A 23,538-nucleotide genomic window follows, 5' to 3' on the forward strand; every position below is an offset into this window, starting at 1 on the left:
ACCTCTTTTCTTCCTTTGTTCGTGTGTTTAGCATTTGCTTCATTCTTGCGCTCTAGATTAGCTCGAACCTGTTCATGCAATTTAAGCACAAATTCGGCCTTTTTCTTGGCATCAAGGTTAGTTTGTTCCTTTAAAGGTAAAGCAATCAAATCTAAAGGACTCAAAGGTACAAACCCATAGACAATCTCAAAAGGGCAGAATTTAGTTGAAGAATGCATGGTTCTATTATAAGTAAATTCTATATGCGGCAAGCAATCTTCCCAACTCTTAATGTTGCGTTTTACCATAGTGCGTAGTAGTTGTGATATTACTACTTCAGCTTGACCATTGGTTTGTGGGTGACAAGTTATTGAAAATAACAAGCGTGTACCTAACTTACCCTATAAAGTCTTCCAAAAGTGGCTCAAAAACTTAGCATCCCTATCACTAACTATGGTGCGTGGCATACCATGTAAACGCACTACCTCTCTAAAGAATAGGTCAGCAATATGTTGTGTATCATTAGTTTTCTTACAAGCTATAAAATGTGCCATCTTTGAAAACCTATCAACAACAACAAATATGTTATCATGCTCATGCCTAGTTCTAGGTAATCTAAGTATAAAATCCATAGAAATATCAACCCAAGGTGAACTAGATATAGGGAGAGGCATATACAAACCATGTGGTTGAAGCTTAGACTTAGCATGTTTGCACACAATACAATTTGCACAAAATCGCATAACATCCTTTTTCATGCAAGGCCAATAAAAGTGATCATGCAATACATCTAAAGTCTTTTGAACACCAAAGTGTCACATCAAACCACCCTCATGTGCTTCTTTCACAAGTAAATCACGTATAGAACAAGAAGGAATGCATAAACATTTTTCAAAGAAAAGAAAACCATCATGCCTGTAATACTTATCAAACTCACCTTGTTCACATGCCTTATACACTTGGCTGAAATTACTATCATCATGATATAAGTCTTTTATTTATTCAAAACCTAGTAATTTGGTATCTAAAACAATAATTAAAGCACATCTTCTAGATAAAGCATCAGCCACTATGTTATCTTTACCTTGCTTGTACTTGATGATATAAGGGATTGCTTTAATGAACTCACTCCATTTAGCATTTCTTCTATTCAGCTTGTTTTGACCCTTTAAGTACTTCAAGGATTCATAATCGGTGTGGATCACGAACTCTTTGGTCAGCAAGTAATGTTGCCATACTTCTAAAGCTCTAACAAGTGCATAGAGTTCCTTGTCATAAGTTGGATACTTTAGGCTTGCTCCATTCAACTTTTCGCTAAAATAGGCTATTGGCTTTCCATCTTGTATTAGAACAGCTCCAATACCTATACCGGAAGCATCACAATCAATCTCAAAAGTCTTATCAAAATTAGGAAGAGATAGAATAGGAGAAGAAGTAAGTTTTTATTTGAGCAAGTCAAACGCCGATTGTGGTGCTTCTCCCCAATTAAACTTCACATCTTTCTTCACTAATTCATTCAATAATGTGGCAATGGTACTGAAATCTTTCACAAAACGCCTATAGAAGCTTGCTAGTCCATGAAAACTTCGAACTTCACTTGTATTTGTGGGAATCGGCCACTCTTTGATTGCCTTCACCTTTTCTTCATCAACCTCAATTTCTTTTGCACTAACAACAAAACCAAGAAAACAAGTTTGTTTATGCAAAAACTGCACTTCTTGAGGTTAGCAAATAAAACTTCTTTGCGTAAAGTTTCAAGAACTAAACTCACGTGCTTTACATGTTCATCATAATACTTGCTATAAATAAGTATATCATCAAAATAATCAACCACAAACCTGCCTATATAAGCACGCAAAACATGATTCATTAATTTCATAAATGTACTAGGTGCATTAGTTAAACAAACGGCATGACTAACCACTCATATAAACCAAATTTAGTTTTAAATGTTGCTTTCCATTCATCATCCTCTTTCATTCTAATTTGATGATAACCACTTTTTAGATCAATCTTAGTGAACAACAGCCCCATGCAACTCATCAAGCATATCATCTGACCTAGGTATAGAATGACGATATTTAATAGTTATTTTGTTAATTGCACGAAAATCTACACACATACACCAAGAACCATCTTTCTTAGGAACAAGTATAACAGGAACAACACATGGACTTAAACTTTCCCTAACATAACCTTTATTAAGAAGTTCTTCCACTTGGCATTGTAGTTCTTTGGTTTCCTCGGGATTTGCTCTATATGTCAGCCTATTGGGTATGGTAGAACTAGGTACAAAGTCAATTTGGTGCTCAATTCTACGAATGGGTGGTAACCACTTGAAATTTCATTGGGAAACACGTCCTCAAACTCTTGCAAAAGAGACTTGAAACTTGAAGGCAAAGAAAGCTCGTTAGTGGTTAGAAAACTTTCTTTGTAAACAAGCACAAGTATTTGTTTTTGTGACATTAAAGCTTTTCTCACATCTCTCTCTCTTGCCACAAAGCTCACTTTCCTCTCTTTTTCACTCAACTCATTATTTTCTTACACCTCACAACTCAATGTTTTCTTTTTGCGCAAACTCACTTTCTCTCCTTTTTCCTCTCTTTTCTCACACCCCTCATGGTTTTCCACACAGCTCTCCTTTTGCTTGTGCACCTTTTTTTTTCACATGCACTCTCTCACTCTCTTTCTTTTTCTTTTTCATAGGCAGCAACTTTAAGTCTCATTGTACGTTGATCTTTATTAACAATCTTTGGACTTAAAGGTGTAAGAGTATAAAGTTTGTTGTGAAGTGTAAGACAATAGCAATTTGAATGCCCCTTGTAGATGACATCTCTATCAAACAGCCATGATCTTCCCAAAAGTAGATGACAAGCTTACATTGGGATCACATCAGACAATACTTCATCTTGGAACTTTTGCACATAAAACGCTACCCTAACTTGCTTTGAAACCTTGATACCTCCTGAATCATTCAACCATTGAAGAGTATATGGTTTTGGATGTTTGGTTGTTGGAAGTTTCAATTGATCCACCATCATTGTGCTAGCAACGTTAGTGCAACTACCACTATCAATAATTAAAACACAAGGAGTTTTCTTACCAAACAACGTGTACAGAAGATGTTCTCTCTTTGGCTTTCATCATTAGCCCCTTGTTGTACGTTCAAGGATCTAATGGTGACTCCACATAGATCACCTGAATGCCCCTATTGCTTAGCTCCATCATCGGAATAGCAATCTTCCAATTCGAGCATTGAATCTTCATCACTTTCAGCTCCACTTTCTTCTTCACTAGCATACACCAATTCGCCTCCTTTTAATGCTAAAGTGCATTTGTTCGGACATTGAGAAGAGATATGTCCATAGCCTAGGCATTTGAAGCATTGGATCTTTTTGGCTTTTATTATTTTGATCCCTCTTTGTTTCGGCTTTATTATCTTTAGACACTTTCTTTCCTTTATTTTGGGCAGAATTTGTACCTTTCCAATTGGATTTTCAATTAGAATTTGTTGAAGATGAGTTCTTGCTCTTTTGCTTCAATTGCCGCTCTATCTTGATTGCCATGTGTAGCATGTCCTCCATCTCTACATAATGTTGCAATTCAACAAGATTAGCAATATTTTTGTTAAGACCATGCAAAAATCGAGCCATAATAGCCTCCCTATCTTCTTCTATATTGGCCCTAATCAAAGCAATCTCCATCTCTTGATAATACTCCTCTACATTCTTTCCCCCTTGTACAAAACTTTGTAGCTTATTGTACAACTCTCTATGGTATTGAGAAGGAATAAAGCGTTTTCTCATTATTCGTTTCACTTCAACCCATGTTTGGATCTCCCCCTCAGTATTCCTACGCCTATTACTTATTATTGATCCCACCAAATTGCGACATAATGGGTGAATTCAACTACGATAAATTTTACTTTCTTCTTCTCACTATAGTTATGGCATTCAAATACTCTCTCAACCTTCTTCTCCCACTCTAGATACAACTCGGGATCACTCTTACCTTGAAGGAACGAATTGTAAGCTTAATACTAACTAAGTTTGAATCTACCTTATTTCTCCCATGGTGAGTTTCGGTTCTATCTCCCCATTCTTCTTCATCTCTCCATGTTCCTCTCCTCGCTCTAGACATACTTTCCTCATCTCGAAAGCTCCTACCTCTCGATTCAGATTTGATTTTTATTAGTTCATCCATCATTTCAGCATACCTATTTTCGTTATCAAGTCTTTGTCATTCAAGTTTGGAGTTTATAGCCTCCATGAATACTCTCATATCTGGAATTCCATGATCAGAATCTTTGGAAGAAGACTGATTAGACATGGTTTCAAGAAGATTGGTTTCTTCCTCATGTGTTTACACTCAATCAAAAAAAGAGTTTATCTTTGTGCCCTTCAAAATTAACTCAAATTATAAAAGGTAAAATCACAACCAACTTAATAAAATATAATTAACAAGCTAGAACAGAAATTAATTAAGCTAAAGATGAATTAGAGGAAAATAAGAATAAAATAATGAACTAAGAATAAGGATGGAAGTAGAAGAAATAAAGAATAACGGAATGATAAAGAAGAATATAAGAAACTGAATAGGAAACAATTAAGGAAAAGTAGAATAGGAAAAGGAATTGAAAAGAGAAGGTTATGTGATATCTTCAAACCTGGTTTTCTTTGGATTTTGACCTTGACCAAGTCAATCTTTTTTTGAATCAGCTCCAAATCTTGCTTTCTATACTCTTTCCTTTTTTTTAAGCCTCACTTTGGATCAATACTTCAAATCCGCACATAATTTTTTTTTTATAACCAAACAAGAACAAAACACATAGAGCTTAATTTGATTGAAACATCTCGAAGTCTTTGATCAAGCAAACTAAAGGAAACGAAATAACAAAATAAAGATATCACAGACTAATTTATCTAGAACGTCTCGAAGACATTAACCAAACAAATTGACAAAGAGAATAAGATGAAAAGAGGAATCTGAAAACAAAAGAGGAGTAGAAGAATAACGAAGATAACAAATAGGAAACATAACTAAACCTTGTAAGCTAGCTCTGATACCAAATGATGTAAACCTTCTATGGAAGAGAAGATTATACGCCAAGATCGATACTTATAAGGTTTGCCAAAAGTTATTTGCGAAACTATCACCTTTATTTATAAAGAAATAAGACCAATAGCTATAATGAGATGAACTTAATTAATCCTAGAAACTAACAAGTTAATAGAATTAAATTAAGGTAGAAGTGAAATCAAAACTTAAACAATAAGCTTTAATCTCAAGAACACTCAAAGAAACTCTTTAAGCAAAAACAAGGTTTTTATTCAATCAAAGATTTTTGCTTTTGCCGAATTACATAGCTCTATTTATAGACTTTAAAACAAAATAATCATAATCCTAGAATGACTAGGATATGCGGTCAAGACTCCTGAATAAACAAAACTTAAAGTAAAATAGTAGCAAACTCCTATTTTAACTTGGACTTGTTAAAATAACACTCCTATTTTGACTTTAAATATTCAACCTTGGACTTGGCTTTACATTTGGGCTTGAATTCAACATAAATCAGATATGATCTTCATATCTTCACGTTCGGCTTTAATCCCTGAATGAAATACAATTAATCAAAGTTGAATCTTAATCTTTTAAGTCCAACTCACTAACCTTGCTTTTTGAATGCATCTTGTCCATTACGTGGACCATGAAATAACACAAGGCAGCCTTGAATCTTTTACTTCTAACTCGTGTGATTGGACCCTCATATTTCAATGGATCCATTCGTGGCTTGCTTGGTGGTGAAGAATCAGCCTTGATTTTATCATAAAATCTAATTTTAATATATTCGTATTTTTATTATTAAAAATAGTAGCATATTATAAAAAATTAGTGTTGTAATTAAAAGGAAATATAAAATATTCAGGAAACATAAAATTAAAATATAAAATGTAATAGTTAATTATTAATGATAATACAATAGAAAATAAAAGAAAAACTATTCAAATTAGTGAAAAAAAAAAGTAGAAAAAGGAATTACACAAAAAAGATACGTTGAAACATTGAAAATAAAGTAATCATGTATGGGTCTCAATTAAAAAAATATGTGATTACTAAACACATATTAATTGCTCAACATCCATAATGCTATTCTATTAAATACAAGAAAGAGGAGTTGTTATATTGTGGAGCCACGTACATTTGGCTTTATGTGACTAGAACTACTACCACGTGTGGTTTGTATGTTTTCTAGAAAAAAGTCTAATCGATGATTTTATCCACAATTGAAATAAAAAATCGTCAGCTTAATAAAATATAATTTTTTACGTAAATTAAAACACATATTATTTTTTTCAATATTAAAAATTCAATTTTTATTATTTTTTTATATTTTTATTTATTTTTATTTTATACACGCTTTCCTATTCTTAAAATTACAATCTTTATAATTTTGTTAATTTTCAATTAAATTTTTTTAAAATTTAAAATTTCTATAAATTTCGTTATTTTATAAACATATTCATATTTATTTGAAGTGGAATTTCGATATAATTACATAAATTACTTACAAAAATAATAATAAAAATATTAAAGAACTTACAGTTTAAATCTTATGAAACTAAAATTTATGACTGAAAAACTAACATTTTATATAAATTTTGTTATTGATGAATATATTATTTATTTTGTATGAAGAAAATACTCATTTAAATTATTTTATGTATGTATGATGAACTTCTTTATTATAACTTATAATTATTAAATTTTTATTATATATTTGATGAACCTCAAGTGATACGTTGATGAACTTGTTGACTATAACTTATGAATAATAAATCTATGCTATAAAATTGTGTTATATATTTAATGAATCTTAGGTGATACTTTAATGAATTTGTTGTTTATAGATAATGAATCTGTTCATTATTACCCCATGAATACTGATTTATTTTTATGTATATATGACATGTTCATTACGTAAAATTTTTATATTCATCTTTTAGTGATATAAGGTTCATTGTGCTACAAATGAATATATATTCTATTTCAAAAATAAATTTATTTTTAAAATTATGAATAACTTGATGAACTTGCAGTTTGTATATAATGAACTTCAAGTGATACTTTAATGAACCTGTTGTTTGTAGATAATGAACACTTTTATTATAACCAATGAATACCGATTTATTTTTATGCATATATGGTATATTGCCCATTATGTAAAACTTTTATATTTATCTGTTAATGATATAAAGTTCATTGTACTACAAAATGAATCTTTTTCATTTTAAAATTAAATTTATTTTTAAAATTATGAACAACATGATGAACTCATAGTTCATATTTTATAAACCCCAATGTGCTATAAAACGAACCGGTTACATTTCATGAATAAAACTGTTACCAAAATTATGAATAAAATGATGAATATATTGTTCATATATAATGAATCTTAATTTGCTACAAAATAAACCTATTTAATTTTAAAAATAAAATTATTATCAAAAAAATAATGAACTTGTAATTCATATGTAATGAATCTCAATGTCCTACATAGTGAACCTATTATTTTCCAGCAATGAAACTATTATCATATTTAAAAAAAATGATTAAAGCTCGTAAAATCTGATTTGAAGATCTGAAGATTGAAAAGAAAATGAAAAATTTATGTTCGTTAAAAATAAATTTTTAAAATCTGCAAATATACATAATCTATGTATGAGAATAAAAATGAAAGAAAAAAATGAAAAACAAAATATTATGCAACAAAAAAAAAAAAAGAACGAAGAACAAGCTTATAGAATCTAATTTGAAACTCTAAATGATGGAGAATCAAAAATGGAAAAAATAAAATCAAACCAAATTGCTGAAAGAAAGCTCGTGATTTATTTTAAATCGGTAATGATAGGTAAGACGTTATATTTGAATTGAAACTTTTTCATACGTGTGTCTTAAAAATTTAGCTTCCTCATTTAAATAAAATGACCGTATTTTAGATACCACATATATAATACACAGTGTATCTGGCTCTAGAATATAATATACCCTACAGAGAATATTGCTCAATTAAGAAAAACATTAATTAGACTGATTTAGTTTTTATTTTTATTTTTTCAACTAAAAACATAAGCAAAAAAACCATTAATTTAGCTTATTTGATAATTGATAAGCCAGTCATTGATTTTTTTATAATTAAAAAGTTTTAGAAAATAAAATTAGTTTAATTAACCGGTTTTATAAATTATTTTAAATAATATATTAAAAATTTATATTTTATATTTCAAAAATTATTTAAAAATATTATAAAAATTATATTTATATAAAATCTATATATATATATAAATTACAAAAAATAATTTGCATTTTTTTATAATAATATGCTAATATATAGTTTTTATATTAATTGTATAATTAATACATTAACTAATATGTAATTTTCATAATTAAATATATTAATAAATAGGTAAATTATAGAGCCAGAATTGGAATCCAATTAATATCAAAACAATTAGAATTAATCACTTTATTGGTTAAATTTTAATCCATATGTGGGATCTCTAACAAATTAGTAATTACAATTATAAAAAGTAATATTATGATAATTGTTTTGTATTATATTGCCCAATAATTTAATTTTTTAATTTTTTAATAATTTTTAAACTTAAAAAATAACATAGCAATTATATTTATAGTATTAATTTTATATATAATCAATTGATTTATTAAGACATATTTGTAAAATGATTATTATATACTTTGATAAAATCTTAATAATATTAAATTTTATTAAATGAACTTAAAATTATTTTAAATTATTATTATTATCAAAATATGACAAATAATCATAAAATATTAGGAGCACCATTAAAAAATTATATATTTATTTTATATATGATTAATTATAGTTAAAATAATAATAATTATTATGTAATACATGAATTAATGATGAACAGTCAATATAAATAAAAATTATAAAAATATAAAATAAAATCAATTGATTCCATTGATGTAGATTTTCATAACTAAATTTTAAAAATTAACTATTTAATCTAATTTCTTAAATTAAAGGAATTTTTTTGATAGAAAATTAAAGTAATTAAAACTATATTTTTGACTAACTAATATTTTCAATTTACTTTATTGGGATTTTATAATCAGTTGGATATGACGGTTTCTATTTATCCTCATCTATTTATTACGTAATATCAAATAATTAGCATATAATTTAATTATTTAATAACAATAAACATAATTTTTTATGTAAATCCAAAAAATATATATATAATTATAGATTATATAGGACTTACTGTATAAAAGTAGATATGCCTCAAAATCAGGCAAGTACTTTTCTTTTTTTTTTTTTTTTTTTGAGAAAAATAATAATAATAGAGAAAAAGAAAGGAGACATGTTAAAAGACAAAGATCTAACAAGTTGGTTTGTGTGCAAACTGTTCACAGTTCACAGTTCACAGTTCACATACCCTTGTAGAATCTATCACTACTCTTTACTCTTCTTCATCTTCCTTTCCACTAAAACAAACATCTCTCTCTCTCACACATTCACTCACTCACTTCCTCGGATTACCCATCCCGTCATTTCAATCACAATGCCAATCAACAAAGACCCATCAACGTCCCCTCCCATGATTGGCAAAATCGGACCTTACACTGTCTTTATGACCCCTCCTTCCACCCCTAAACCGGTCGAGCAGCCGGTTTTTGAATCCCCTAAAAAGATGGTTTCTACGCCCCCTCCGGTTCAGCCTCCTCCGGTGCAAATCGACAAGTCTGTTTCTTCTCACACTTTGCCAAATGGGTCCGTTTCTGGATTCTTCAGAAATGCTGTCACTAAAGTTCAAAATGGTATAATTCAAAATCAAGATTATTACTGTCATTGCTTGTCTTTTAATTTATATACTAAGTTGAAAAGGGTGTTTCTTTTTCTGCAGCACATTCGAGCTTAGATGAGCATTTAGCACGCTGGTTCGGGTTAAATCAGTCTAAGTATCAGTGGGCGTTGGATGATTATTATGAGACCAAGGAATTGGTATGTCTTCTTTCATTGATCAAATGCTTTCTTTTACTGTTTTTTAGAATTTCTTCATGTGTTAAGCTTAATTAAAGGACTTAATATGCTTTTCTTGTTAGATTACCACCGCTGTCACCATTCATCATGTTGTTGTTATTTTATTTTTTGGCTTTAAAAGTTTGTTTTTGTGGCATCAGATATGACTGTCTTAATTGAGTATCATTATTTAGGTTGGTAGGATGAATCTCCTTGAAGCTAAACTGGAAGTAGCTTAGAAGCAATTGCTTTTCTGTTCATTTGCTTTCACTCATTATCTTGCTTCATTGTTCCTCATTCTAAGACAAACAAGATTCTGTTTCTAATGGTTTTGTTTCTACTTTAATTTTAATTAATGTATTGTTTCTGCTATCCATTTCTCTTGTGTAAAGGAATATTTGTTTTCTGATACGTTTTTCAGTGCATATGAAATTCACTCGCTTTCGGTGATTAAATGAGCTTTTGCGTTTTCTTCTTCTTCTTCTTCTTTTTTCTGGGATCTATTCATTCACAAACAAGAGCCCTAATGCCATAATGTGATAATTTGAACAGCATATAGTATGATGAGGATTTGGTTTGTATTTTAGTTGGGAAATAATTATATAATTTGTTATCTGATCTTCTTAGTCCGTTGACCAATCTGCTTTCAATCAGCCTCCTTCAGCTGTCCTGGGTTGTTTACTCTGAAGCACTTAACTCTCAAGTACCCTAGCTGCTTAGTCTACAGATTATGCACTTATGAGTATCCGTAATGAGAGGAAGTACCTTCTCTGCAATGTAACTGGAAATTGCAGTGATCTAAGTTCTTGCGTTCAAATCACAGAAATACTGTCTTCTTTTGTTCCTTTTAATTATAGTTGTTTTTCACAGCAAAGGGAAAGGTTGCATATGTTTTGACCTAATATAATGCTCGTAACGAGGGGAGCCTTATGCTTTGGAGCACCCTATTTGTCCTTTAACTAGATGTATCATTGTCTAAATTGGTGCATGCACCTTGGGGAATAAAAGTTTATATGATATTTTGCAATTAAAGCGTGAATGGCAAAGAATAGGTTACTGTTAGATAATGGATTTCAAAAACTTAGTAATTTCTTAGAAGGATTTCCTATTTCTACATGGTTTTGCATCCTGAAGTATAAAATGAACTGGTATAAGGTGATAGTCGCTAAAATTAGTTATTAGATCCACAGTTCTAGTTGTTTGGCCAAGGAGGGTACTTTTTTTTTTTTTTTGAAACGGAAAAAACCTTCATTTAAAAGCATCACAACTCAATACATCAAAAAGAAAAGAAGGAGGGCTGTTATAAACAACCTCCAGACGAGGCAAAGAAATCGCAGGTTGAGCAAGGTGATTCGCTAATCTATAAACAAAAGCAACACTACAATTAATCTCCTACCAAAGGAGTTTACAATCATCAATAAGAAGACGGAACAAAGACCAGAAACCAAAAGATGACAGTCAAATTCTAGGAAGACATCTCTGAAACCATTAGACTTCATCGAACTCAAGGCCTCCCTACAGGTCATAATCTCTGCAAGAAATGGATCAGCGGGAATAGAGAACAAACCTGCTTTGCCCTTTACCCATTACCCACGAACCATAATCATCTTGAATAACCCAACTATAACCACTCTTTCTATGAGAAGCAAAAATTGAGCCATTAAAATTACACTTGAATTAACCAGCAGAAGGCTTTTGCCAAACACAAGAGACACCAGCGGAGGGGGATGGGACCGAGTAACCACGAAGTGCTTGAGCCTGCTTCCACTGAGATAAAAGACCAACAGTAATGAGAATAACCTGAGCATCTTGGCAGCGTAAGAGCGTACATTTGTACTTATTGAATGTGGATATCCTTTTGGAATGCTCAAAAACCTTTTTTTTAAAGGTATTTACTCTTAGGAGTGTGGAGGGTATTGAGAGGGAGAGACAGGTATACTTATCTGGCTCAAAAGTCGATAGCTAACAGTAAAATGAGTAAAGAGCAATTTATACTCCTTAATTCAAAACAACTAACAGATTCTCTTTCTCTACTCTAAATGATTTTGGGCTACATTTTCAGAAAAATGTAGTGCCACTAGATCATATTGTACTACTTTTCTCCATGTTCGTTTAGATCTTATCCATTCCTTGCTTCACTCCACCAACCTTAATATGATTGATCTTTCTAATTGGAGCATCAATAGATCTGCAAGCCACATGCCCAAACTATTTCAATCTACATTATCTTTACTTCTCAATAGAAGCCACCCCCCACCATTTCTGATACGAACTAAACTAGCACAACGAGTCCTACTCCAACAAGGAGTCTTGATGATGCAAATCCTACTACTCAAGGAATCCTAATCCAATAAGGAGTCCTGACTCAACTAGGAATTCTAATCCTGCAAGGAGTACTGATGATATTAGGAGTTAAAGCAACGAAAAGAATCCTAATTCAATTAGGAGTCCTAGTTTGATTCCAATTGCAAGTCAATAAGCTTATCCAAGACATTTGGGCTAAGGACACATCAAAACTTGAAGAATTGGATTTAAGTTCAAGGCTCACTAATATAATTCAGTTTATTGGGCTTGAATGAATTTAATTGGCTTAAGAAGACCAAAGAAGCTAAATTTGAGCATATGATGACTTTGGGCCTAACTTGGCTTATGTTATGAGGCCCGTTTATATGACTTATGTAAATTAGGATTTTATGGCTTATTTTGGGCGGCCACACATGTATTTTAACCTAACTAAGACTTTGTTTAAGTTATCTCTTTTAGTTAGTAAGGTTATCTTTATCTTAGATGAGATGTAAATCCTTATTAGTTAAGATTTAAGGTTTTCTAAGGTTTATATAAGGCTAGTACGAATTTTAATGTAAAAATTAAGTTGAAGTTGAATGATAATTGGTATTTTTACCTTAAAACTCGTTTGCTTTGTTTTTGTGTTCTTGTTTGAATACAAATCTTACTTATCAAAGAGTTAATCTATCCTTATGATGTATTTGGAATTAGGGTTTAAGGGACTTAGTTTTCCTTAAGTTATAATTCTTAATCATTTTTCTAAGAAATCTGTCTTCTAACTTTTTTTAGGGATTGAATCGAATTGGTTCTTGGGGTTTTCATGTTAATGTATTGAGGTCCGCAATTCAAAAGGGGTTCTCAAGCTTATTCATGGAGGTTCCATATCAACCTGGCTCTGATACCAAATGATATGTAACCTCCACAAATAAGCTTGAAAACCCCTTTTGAATTGCGTACCCCCAACATATTAACATGAAAACTCGAAGAACCAATTCGGTTCAATCCCTAAGAAAGGTTAGAAAACATATTTCTTAAAAAAATGATCAAGAATTAGAACCTAAGGAAAACTAAGTCCTTTAAACCCAAATTCCAAGTACACCACAAGGATAGATCAACTCCTTGATAAGTAAGATTTGTATTCAAACAAGAACACAAAGATAAAGCAAACGAGCTTTAAGGTAAAATTATCATTCAACTTAATTTTTACATTAAAATTCGTACTAGCCTTAAATAGGTCTTAGAGAACCTTAAATCTTAACGCATAAGAATTTATATCTCATCTAAGATAAAGATAACCTTATTAACTAAAAGAGATAACTTAAACAAAGTTTTAATTAGGTTAAAATATATGTGTGGCCACTCAAAATAAGCCATAAAACCCTAATTTATATAAGTCATATAGATGAGACTCATAACATAAGCCAAGTTAGGCCCAAAGTCTTCATATGCTCAAATTCAGCTTCTTTGGTCTTTTTAAGCTCAATTAAATTCATTCAAGCCCAATAAACTGAATTAGATTAATGAGCCTTGAACTTAAATCCAATTTTTCAAGCCTTGATGTGTTCTTAGTCCAAATGTCTTGGATAAGCTCATTGACTTACAATTTAAATCGAACTAGGACTCCTAGTTGAATTAGAATTTCTTTCATTGCTTGAAATTTTAATATCATCAGGACTCCTTGCGGGATTCCTAGTTGAGTCATGACTCTTTACTGGATTAGAATTCCTGGAGCTAGTAGGATTTGTATTATCAAAACTCCTTGTTGGAGTAGGATTTGTTGTGCTAGTTTGGTTTGTATCAATTTCCCTAATACATTCATTATGGACTATCCATTCTCATTTGCCTGCAAATCCATCTCAGTATTCTCATCCCAGCAACAATATCTTAGAGACTAATTGCCCCTTCATTGGCACTCACTACCATACATCATAGCCAGCCATATTACAATGTGTTAAAACTTTCCTTTTAACTTGAATAGAGTTTTTCAATCACGTAAGACTCCCGTGGAACTCCTACACTTTGTCTACCCTGCTCTAATCCTAGGGTTAACATCCTCTTCACATCCACCATTTAAATGGTCCCCAAATTGTTCACATCTTTTCAATGTGGTGTTGCAGCCCAGATCATTAATATTTCCCTTGCATTTTTTTCTTCTTACACTTTTTTCTGTAGGGAGGGAAACTCCCAGCTAAGACTAAACACAACTGCCACTTTAAGCTGCTGGCTTAATGCCTTTCAAGGAAATAAATTGAGAACATGTTGAAACTCTGGATCTTTGTGAGGCAGAATTTCCATCTAAAACCTACTTTCAAAAAAGTCTACATGCTGAAAAGGCCTCAGAATGCATAAATAGATTTGTTCTGCAAGGCACAGCGATAAATGTAATTCCTTCTGAGTGAGGACTTTGATTTTTTATGCCATTTTTACGTCGTTGGTTTGTCCCACATAAAGTTTGTGCAGTACTGTAATGCATTTTTATCAGTGCCATATCTAGTTTTATGCACTCTAATATAGGAACACAGAGTTAATGTCCTCATCCATTCTGCATTAAATAAATTGCTATAGTCGAACTCTTCTCCTCACCTCCCTTTCTCTTAAAGGACTGCAGGAATATCTATTGGTTATTCTGGCTATAGAATATATCATTTAAGTATAGAATTGAAAATTTTGTTAGATTTCATATTTTCTTTAGGAGATGCACTAGGTCTTGCGCAACAGGATTGCTTTTACTCCACAACCTAGTTAATAATTTATACCTTATATCTCAAAGAAAATATAAAGGTAAAATGTAAAGAAAATAAGAAACTGTCATTATCTCATTCAGTTTGTTCAATGAAATTCAGTCAAGCATTATAGATAAATAATCATTTGATGATAAACTGATTCTTTGAATCACTGAATATACTTCTATCTAATAGGACCCTATATCTGTAAAATATCCTAATTTACTTTCTTAGGTTTTTCTGAAGATATGGCAGTTGTGATGAATGATTGAAACTTTTAATGTGATCATGTGAGTGGTTATTTGTCCTTACTGTTAATGTGCCTACCTTATTTGGCGTTGATGTCTATGATACTCTTCCTTGAACATTTAATAACAGTGGATGAATCTCTCACCTCGTTTGATGTTTTCCACTCTCTATGCAGGAAAAAGATGATGTAAAAGCTAAAGACATATCAAGCAAAGTACAGAGTGTGTAACATGGTTGGGATGGTAATGACATCTTGTATCAGTTTTCTCTTTAACCAAACACATTATTTGACTCAATGTGACCAAGCAATTGTTGGCATGCAGTTTTCCCAAATTGGTCGAGGACGCATTTTGTAGTACCTTTGTATACCATCTCTCTATATACCTAATATATAGGAGGCAACAGTGATCTGGATGCTCAAAGGGGGGACCGTTGTCGGAGTTACTGAAGATCTGCCTTTCTGCATTTTGCTATCTAATACAGCAGTTAACCAAGTTTGGCTGTGCATTAGGCTATAAGTTATGTAATCTCTTTGAAAGTCTATTTTTTGTGCCAAGTTTTTTTTTATTGGTTATGGACTTAATGGAACTGCAATCTAATTAGAGAACTCCAAGTTGTGGAGATGTATTTGTTCTGGTAACTGAACTAAAGTATTAACTTGCAGTATGTTGTGGCCATGATTTTCTTCTGGGTGATCAAATTATGAATGCTAATTGATGAAAACCAAATTGTGGGATTTGTTTGTATGCCTTTCATGCATTGGATATTTTGAGATGCATTAGGGTTTATAAAATTGAATAAAGTTGTTCAATTTAAGAAATTTTACAATTAGGGTTTTATAAAATTTGTAAAAATAAATTGATGTTCAATCAACTTCTATTCATACTGTAATTTTAGAAGCACCATCAAGTTTTATTTATTTGTCCCTGAAGTAGTTTAACACTAGCTATTCTACTTATTTATTGACCAAGTGAATAGATACATATATAAGTGTAAAACATTCAGACTATGTCTAATATAACATAATGAAATAGAATATAAAATCTAATATAATGAAAATTTACAATATACTAATTATTACCATATTTAGTTATAATAAAAAAATATAATTATAACATTTAGTTTATTTGTGATAGTAGTATAAATATAGAATGTTAAGTAAATAATTTTTTTATAAAAATTATTTAATTTATTAATTTATTCTTAAAAAAGTACTTTATAATGGTTGAAATCTAACAGAATCCAACGATTGGATTCTAATCACTGGCCCGACAGTGGCAGTAAGCGGCTGATAATTAGTATGGTCGAAACGTTAGAATTGTATTGAATATTGATAAAAAAAATAAATATAAATATATTATATAAGCAATCATAATTTTATATATTTTTATTTTTTAAAAATATTATATCAAAATAGTAATTTGCTTGGACAATACACGATATCACTATTATTTTAATTATAATTGTATCCAAAAAATTTAAATTGGATTTTCTTATTAAAAAAACTATTTATATATAACATTTTACTATACTAAATTGAACACATATAATTAACAATTCAATAGAGATATTGTAATAAGTTTGTTAATATGTCAATTAAACTATCTTTTGGAATTGAAAATTCTAATATAATTAGGAAAGTAATATATTGATTAATATTTAGTTTTCATTATTAATATAATAATTCAAATAAACATAGAAATTACCCTTTACCATTATGTCTGTGTCAAAATAAATTCACATAGCAAGAACATTATGCTAATGCATCAAATATATTTTATTTCAACTTATATATATGAATAAAACATTACATTAAATATTATATAATACCACATAAACAAAATAATAAAGTAATGTAATAAAATAATAATTTATACTTCATTACCTCCTAACAAACATGAACACAGGCTGACATTTACCTCGTAATTTTGGTGTTGTAAGTAACTGAGTAAATTTAGGTCAGAGAAAATCCCAAACAAAACTCTTTTTTGTTATTTTTCTCTTCTGGTATTGATTATTAAATTGCTGTTGTCCAAATTTGACAACAGATAATTCTACGAGGCAAGGCTTTTTTAATTAGTGAGATTTTCCTCATAGATTTCCACCTTATACTCACATGCTAATGGGCAATGGACAAGAACATCAAACTCAAGGAAATTAATAATTCTCTAAAGTCAATACGAAATTTCCATTGAGAATTATATAAATAAATAAAACGCGTCTTGACTGACTAGCCAACGGCAATTTATGGTGAATTCTTCACTTACAGATTACATACTTCAGTGCTTTGGTTTCTTTTTCTTTTCTTCCCCTTTACAATTCACCTTCTCTGAGTTTGTTTTCTTGACAACAGGCATGAGTTTTTCATTCCCAAATGATTATGACAAATCCCAAAAAGATGCAGATGATGCATTCAACAAATTCACTGAACAGGCCAACTCTACCATGAAATGGGGAGTAGCAGAATCCTTTGGTAACCATCTAACTAATTGATTTTATAGATTGGATTTGTAATTTTGTTGCTTTAAACATTGTTTCAGATTTAAACTGTGATGTTTGCTCCTAAAATGGTCTCGCCTTACTACTAGGCAAAGGTGGTTACTGACTATTTTGTGATCATGTATAACATTTTTTCTTTTCTCTTATTAAAAGAACTTTTCTTTTTCTTTTTATTCACCGGACCGAACCGAAAAATTACGAATATCCGAACTAAAGAGTTCGATTTGGTTTATTTTCCAGTTTCCGTTTGGTTTTGCTCACCGCTAGAAACAATCTTAATCTGAGACTCATGTAATAATGTTGATTTCTTTTTGTTTCTTTTTGTTTCTTTTACAGTTATGGGTGTGGTGATAATTATAGCAATTGTGGCTATAGTATATGTCATTATTGACTGCTTGAAGAAAGTAGGAAATGCAATTCCAGGTTATGCCAGGATTGCAAACATTGACATTGACAAAGCTTCTAAACAAGAATCTTCTGACCATATGACTATCAGAGTGGAGCCGGAGGTCCCAGTTAATCAAGACTCACGTATTCAGTTTGCAACAGTGGAAAGATTTCTCAGCAAGATAGCAAGAGAAAAACCTGTCAGGTTCTCACCTCAGCAGATCGAAGAAATCACCAATAACTGCTCCAAGATATTGGGTTCAGGCAGCTACGGAGTAGTCTTTGCAGGAGAGTTACCAAACGGAGTGCTAGCAGCTGTCAAGGTTCTCACTAATCATTCAAGTAATAAGAAAATGGAAGAACAGTTCATGGCAGAAGTGAGCACTATAGGAAGAACTTATCATGTCAACCTGGTTAGACTCTACGGATTCTGCTTCGACCCTTCTATGATGGCTCTTGTTTATGAGTACATGGAGAACGGATCTCTAAACAAATTCTTGTTCGACGAAAGACGAGAGACAGAATGGGAGAAGCTGCATCAGATTGCAATAGGAACTGCGAAAGGCATAGCTTATTTACATGAGGAGTGTGAGCAAAGGATTGTTCACTACGATATCAAACCTGAAAACATTCTCCTTGATGACAACTTTAACCCAAAGGTTGCGGATTTTGGACTGGCAAAGCTATGTAACAGAAGGGAAAGTAGTAAGGTAGCATTGAGTGGCGGCAGAGGAACACTTGGATACTCTGCGCCAGAGGTGTGGGATCGGAACCATCCTGTGACTCACAAGTGTGATGTGTACAGCTTTGGGATTCTTCTCTTCGAAATTGTTGCCAGGAGAAGACATTTTGATGCTAATCTTAGCGAGTCCCGCCAATGGCTTCCGAGATGGGCATGGGATATGTACAAGAATAATGAATTGGGAGTGATGCTGGCGCTCTGCGGAATTGAAGGGAAGGATAAAGAGAAAGCAGAGAAGATGTGCAGTGTGGGTTTCTTGTGCATTCAGGATTCACCAGATGCAAGACCTCTGATGAGTGATGTGGTGAAGATGCTGGAAGGAGGCGTGGAAATACAGCATCCGCCTCAGAACCCATTTCAGTATTTGGAATCTGCAGCTCAGAACCTGGCATTGAACAGTGATAGCAGTATTGAAGACTCGAGCATGTCTGAATAAGGAAGACAACGTTACCTTGCATCTAGGAATCGTACTTCTGAAATTAGTTAGCTGCTTGTTAGCGATAGGCAACAGTGTCAAGGTTTATATATCTGTAATATGAATCAATCATGGACTGAAATTTACATTGAAATTTCAGTATTTAATCCCCTAGTTGAAGGACATTTCAGGAAAATAACCTCAGTAAGACCGGAATCCAATTTTCAAGGCATAGTTTGGCTAGCCAAGCAACGTTTTGTCCTTCATATTAGAACTATAATCCCTCAAAAAGATGCCCACGAAAAGACTCGGTCATGCAATAAATATAAATAAAACCCAAAAATATTTCAGTTCAGCAAGGACATTCCGACCGTCTATGCATTCTGAACAGTTCAAAATACATTTGCAATGATGGGATCTTCCTCTAATACAAACAGGTCACAGATAACAAGGAAAAAGTAGAAAGAAGAAAAAACTGAGCAAAGAAAATCGAATTTTACAGAGATTTTAAGCTGCCTAAGTCATCCAAAATTGTTGGCTAATACATTATGAATATATTATCAATCATCACTCTTCTTCTTCTTCTTCTTCTCTTTCTTGCTCGGTATCTCTGTTTCCTCTTCGTCTTGTTCTGCATGCTTTCGCTTCTTTTTCTTCTTCTCTCCCTCTTCAACATTCTCACTGCCATTTTGTGCCTCAACCATATCAGCTTTCTCTTTCTTTTTCTTCTTCTTATCCTTCTTCGTGACCTCCTCAGCTTCTGGTTGAGCAGTGCCATTCCCATTAGCTGTCAAAGCTGTCTCGTCATCTGTTTTCTTCTTTTTCTTCTTTTCTTTCTTCTTTTCAGCTGTAACTGGAGTCTCCTCAGTTACTGGGACCATTTCTTCATCATTCACAGTGTTGAAGCTCAACGTTTGGCCAAGTATAGAATCCGCAGAAGGATTGTATGTCTAGAAAAAGCAAAACAGTTAACTTAATAACCAGATATATATTAAGAAAAAAGTGTACAAGCAGAGCTTTTTGTAAATGCAGCACGGACCTTTGCAGCAGCTAACAACGCCCCAGCTCCCTTCTTTCGATCCTTGTCATAAGCTTCTATTTTAGTTTTGCCTTTGGCTGATCCAGCAGAACGACCCAATTCTCTACCTTCAAGATTCCTTAACCGGGCTTCAAGCTACAAGAATTTTGTGTATGAAAATTCCCCTCAAGAGAAGAAATATAGATTTAAAGATAAGAACTCAGAGATATCTATGTATCAAGTACCTTCAATCTGTTCTCCAATCCCATAGAGTTATCTTCGCCATCTCCAAGAGCATCACATCGAATAGCCAATGCCGCTTTTGCTGCAAGTGATCGAGAAATTTTTCCCTTCATCTTTGCAGATGCTTGACCAACCAAGGATGCATGGAAAAGAAGCCCATACTTTGGAGTTGCATGCTTGGTCTTCAGAGCTCTGAATAGAGCTTTTTCTGCACCAAGAATCTGAACTGTGCTCCCAGGCTGCTTTGCAAGGTTTAATAAGCTGCCACCATGGGCAATGAGGCGAGCTCCAACCAGCTCTCCAACAAGAGCAGTTAAATTTGGTGCAATGGTATTCATTCTGCTCTTCAAATAATCATACAGTTGAGCTCTGTACTCAGCAAGCGACAGAACCTGGTCGCAGAGATCTCTTATGTTCATCAAATCAACATCATTAACTTCGGTTCCCATGGATATCAAAGCTGCCTCCTTCAATTCGGTCTCGACCTCTTCCGGAAGAATCTGTAAATGAGAAGAAAGAAGAGAAGGAGAATGTTATTGAAAGTAGATGCCAAAAAATGTTATCCAAACTGTCTTTCCTCTCATTGAAAATAATACTGGTAGCCTCATGTTCTAACAAGTATTTCTATACTGAGAAAATGTATCATTTTAACAAAGGTTCAATAAAAATAAGGTCAGTCCCACAGAAAGGATAGCCCAAACTAACTGTTCAAGTGATGGCACAGGTTAAAAATATATGCCACAAGGTACTAAAAATGAAACAAAATAATCATACAATTAAATGGGTAGAAGACAGGATATCATGGCCCACACAGGAAAACTCAAATACAGGAAATATCATGTGAATACTCTAATTAAAACAGAACTTTACCTCAGAGAAGTCTAGCTTGGTAGCATTGTCGCGACTGCCCATCAATTTCACTGATTTGGCATAAAGGATATTATCTTGCACAATCTTAGCAAGTTCTGGAAAATGCCAACCATACCATTCTCTGACCCTCATAGCATAAGTATTGAGCTCTTTATCAAGATCATCAAGCAAACCAATTGCCTGAATGATCATTGTATCAACCTACAAACACAGCAACAAACATTAAGACCATGACAACCCAGCAAAAATCCAAGTATTGGGATATTAAGAATATTACAAAGGAAGTACCTTATCAGGACTGAACTTTAGTTTGTACCTAGACAGGCTATGCGACAAACCTAAGCTCATTGGTGCCAAATCTTGAGCACCTAGACCAGATATGAGATCGGTCAACTGACTTCTCAGACCCCTCATCAACTCCATGATAGCATTGTTGTGAACGCAGTCTATTTTCTACAGAGCAAGAAATACTCCAACTTATAAGAAGAATGAAAACAAATACCAACTAGAAAAGGTTGTAGTTTGAAATTCTGCATTACTAATTTATCTTTGATTGCATTTCCAAGCTTTGAATCAGCCACGGCCAAAGTTTCACCATCACAGTGAGATTTCAAGAATTTGCGTAAACCTTTGCTGGGTGCGCTATCAAGCAACTTGGTTGCTGCTTCTAAAGCCTCTGATGTGTTCTCAAACTTTGAAAAAGCTTTCAACTTCACCACCTGAAGCACGAATTTTATTAACTAAATTACAAGTTGAGACAAGAATAATAACAAAGAAAACCAGTAGAGTTTATAGTTAACATAGATGCCAAAAAGAAACAAAAATACATAAATAAATAAACAAGGGCTAGAGAGGACCTTTCTTGCAGAGTCTGCATTGGCGAACTCCTTTGACAAGTCCTGCAAAAAACGACACAGAAACAATTTTAGAAGAAATAAAACTTACAAACAAAAACTAAATAAATAAAATCAAAGAAAAGTTACCTCAACTTTAGAGAGCTTCCCTTCATCCAAAACTTTAAAAAGGGCAAAGCCAGCAGGCGTCTCAAATAGCACTAACATATTCTGTTTTAAGTCCAAAACTGTACAATGCACAGCCAACACATTATTAAAACCACTTCAAATTATTTGAAAAAAAAAAAAAAAAGAAGAAGAAGAGGATAGATAAGTGACCCATTATAGCGATGATCATAAAGAACATAAATAAAGTAATTTCATTGGGTTTTTACCTCTGTTACAATAATACGTACGAGACAGAAGAAAGAAGAAGGGTTTCAGCTCTCTGCTGCGCTTAAAAGAAGGAAGGGACTAGGGTTTTAAGATAGGGGTTAAGGAGAGCGATAGCCAAAGCTGGAAACTGATCGGGCCGGGCCGGGCCGGCTCCGGGAATAGTTTGACCTAGGAAGAGATAGGCCCGTTAGGGTTCGTAGTTTGAATCCATTACGCCATTCACATTTGCTAAGAGGGATGGATTGCATTACATATACCAAAAATAATATTTTGCTAAAGTATTACTCTTATTATTATTATTCATTATTATTATTATTGCCCCCACACATTAACCCACATTATAAAAATTTCTTATCGTTTCGTTGAAAAAACTTGCATTTGAAAAATATTTTCTAAAAAATCATTATTTAATTATACATGAAAAATCAAAAGGAAGTTATTTTATGTGTTTGGCGTATTCTATAAATGTTACTTTCTTTTCTTTGAATATTAAACTATGTAAGACCCATCAAAACATTATTTTATTTTGAAAAAAAGTGCACGATTGCCTCTATTATTTAGGTAGAGAAGCGAATTGGTCTTAATTTATTTTTTGGCATAAAAGTATGCCTAATTACTTTAAAATTTCCTAACTTTTGACGTTTTAATAATTTGATTTGTATTATCAACATTATCTTACAAAGCTTCGAAGTTCATTAATTTTTTTTGAATTACTATCCTGACTGTGTGTATATTTATCTTTAAAAAAAATGAGTCTGTAAAAGTTGCCGATTCATCTACTTAACTAAAACGCATCGTTTTTATATGCCAATAATACGGTAAAATAGAAACC

The 23,538-nt window shown here is 32.3% G+C and overlaps 4 protein-coding genes across 5 annotated transcripts; 2 read left to right on the forward strand and 2 right to left on the reverse strand.

Moving 5' to 3' along the window:
- Positions 1-380: 380 nt before the first annotated feature.
- LOC125369454 lies at positions 381-3,017 on the reverse strand. The gene is made up of 6 exons (XM_048371884.1): positions 2,860-3,017; positions 2,104-2,294; positions 1,818-1,821; positions 1,476-1,647; positions 1,064-1,376; positions 381-769 (listed from the first exon to the last, which is right to left on the reverse strand). Exons 1-6 carry the CDS (start codon positions 3,015-3,017, stop codon positions 381-383), a joined length of 1,227 nt encoding a protein of 408 aa, XP_048227841.1.
- A 6,390-nt stretch (positions 3,018-9,407) lies between these two features.
- On the forward strand, positions 9,408-15,980 carry LOC8270705. Its single transcript, XM_015727812.3, has 4 exons — positions 9,408-9,843; positions 9,930-10,027; positions 15,479-15,545; positions 15,627-15,980. The coding sequence occupies exons 1-3, from the start codon at positions 9,588-9,590 to the stop codon at positions 15,530-15,532; spliced, it is 408 nt and encodes a 135-aa protein (XP_015583298.2). The 5' UTR covers positions 9,408-9,587; the 3' UTR covers positions 15,533-15,545; positions 15,627-15,980.
- A 1,414-nt stretch (positions 15,981-17,394) lies between these two features.
- On the forward strand, positions 17,395-19,542 carry LOC8270702 (LEAF RUST 10 DISEASE-RESISTANCE LOCUS RECEPTOR-LIKE PROTEIN KINASE-like 2.4). 2 transcript variants are annotated; one of them, XM_015727815.3, is made up of 3 exons: positions 17,395-17,553; positions 17,657-17,776; positions 18,139-19,542. In XM_015727815.3, the coding sequence occupies exons 2-3, from the start codon at positions 17,659-17,661 to the stop codon at positions 19,365-19,367; spliced, it is 1,347 nt and encodes a 448-aa protein (XP_015583301.1). In that variant the 5' UTR covers positions 17,395-17,553; positions 17,657-17,658; the 3' UTR covers positions 19,368-19,542. The 2 variants fall into 2 exon arrangements, with proteins under 2 accessions (XP_015583301.1, XP_015583300.2); XM_015727814.3 differs by lacking the exon at positions 17,395-17,553 and having other exon boundaries at positions 17,560-17,776.
- A 116-nt stretch (positions 19,543-19,658) lies between these two features.
- On the reverse strand, positions 19,659-22,864 carry LOC8270703 (probable nucleolar protein 5-2). Its single transcript, XM_002533177.4, has 9 exons — positions 22,706-22,864; positions 22,461-22,558; positions 22,335-22,376; positions 22,017-22,196; positions 21,766-21,930; positions 21,478-21,678; positions 20,610-21,107; positions 20,386-20,520; positions 19,659-20,296 (listed from the first exon to the last, which is right to left on the reverse strand). Exons 2-9 carry the CDS (start codon positions 22,536-22,538, stop codon positions 19,907-19,909), a joined length of 1,689 nt encoding a protein of 562 aa, XP_002533223.2. The 5' UTR covers positions 22,539-22,558; positions 22,706-22,864; the 3' UTR covers positions 19,659-19,906.
- Between the last annotated feature and the right edge of the window lie 674 nt (positions 22,865-23,538).

The sequence above is a fragment of the Ricinus communis genome, chromosome 3 (genome assembly GCF_019578655.1).
Source record: "Ricinus communis isolate WT05 ecotype wild-type chromosome 3, ASM1957865v1, whole genome shotgun sequence".
NCBI lineage: Eukaryota > Viridiplantae > Streptophyta > Magnoliopsida > Malpighiales > Euphorbiaceae > Ricinus > Ricinus communis.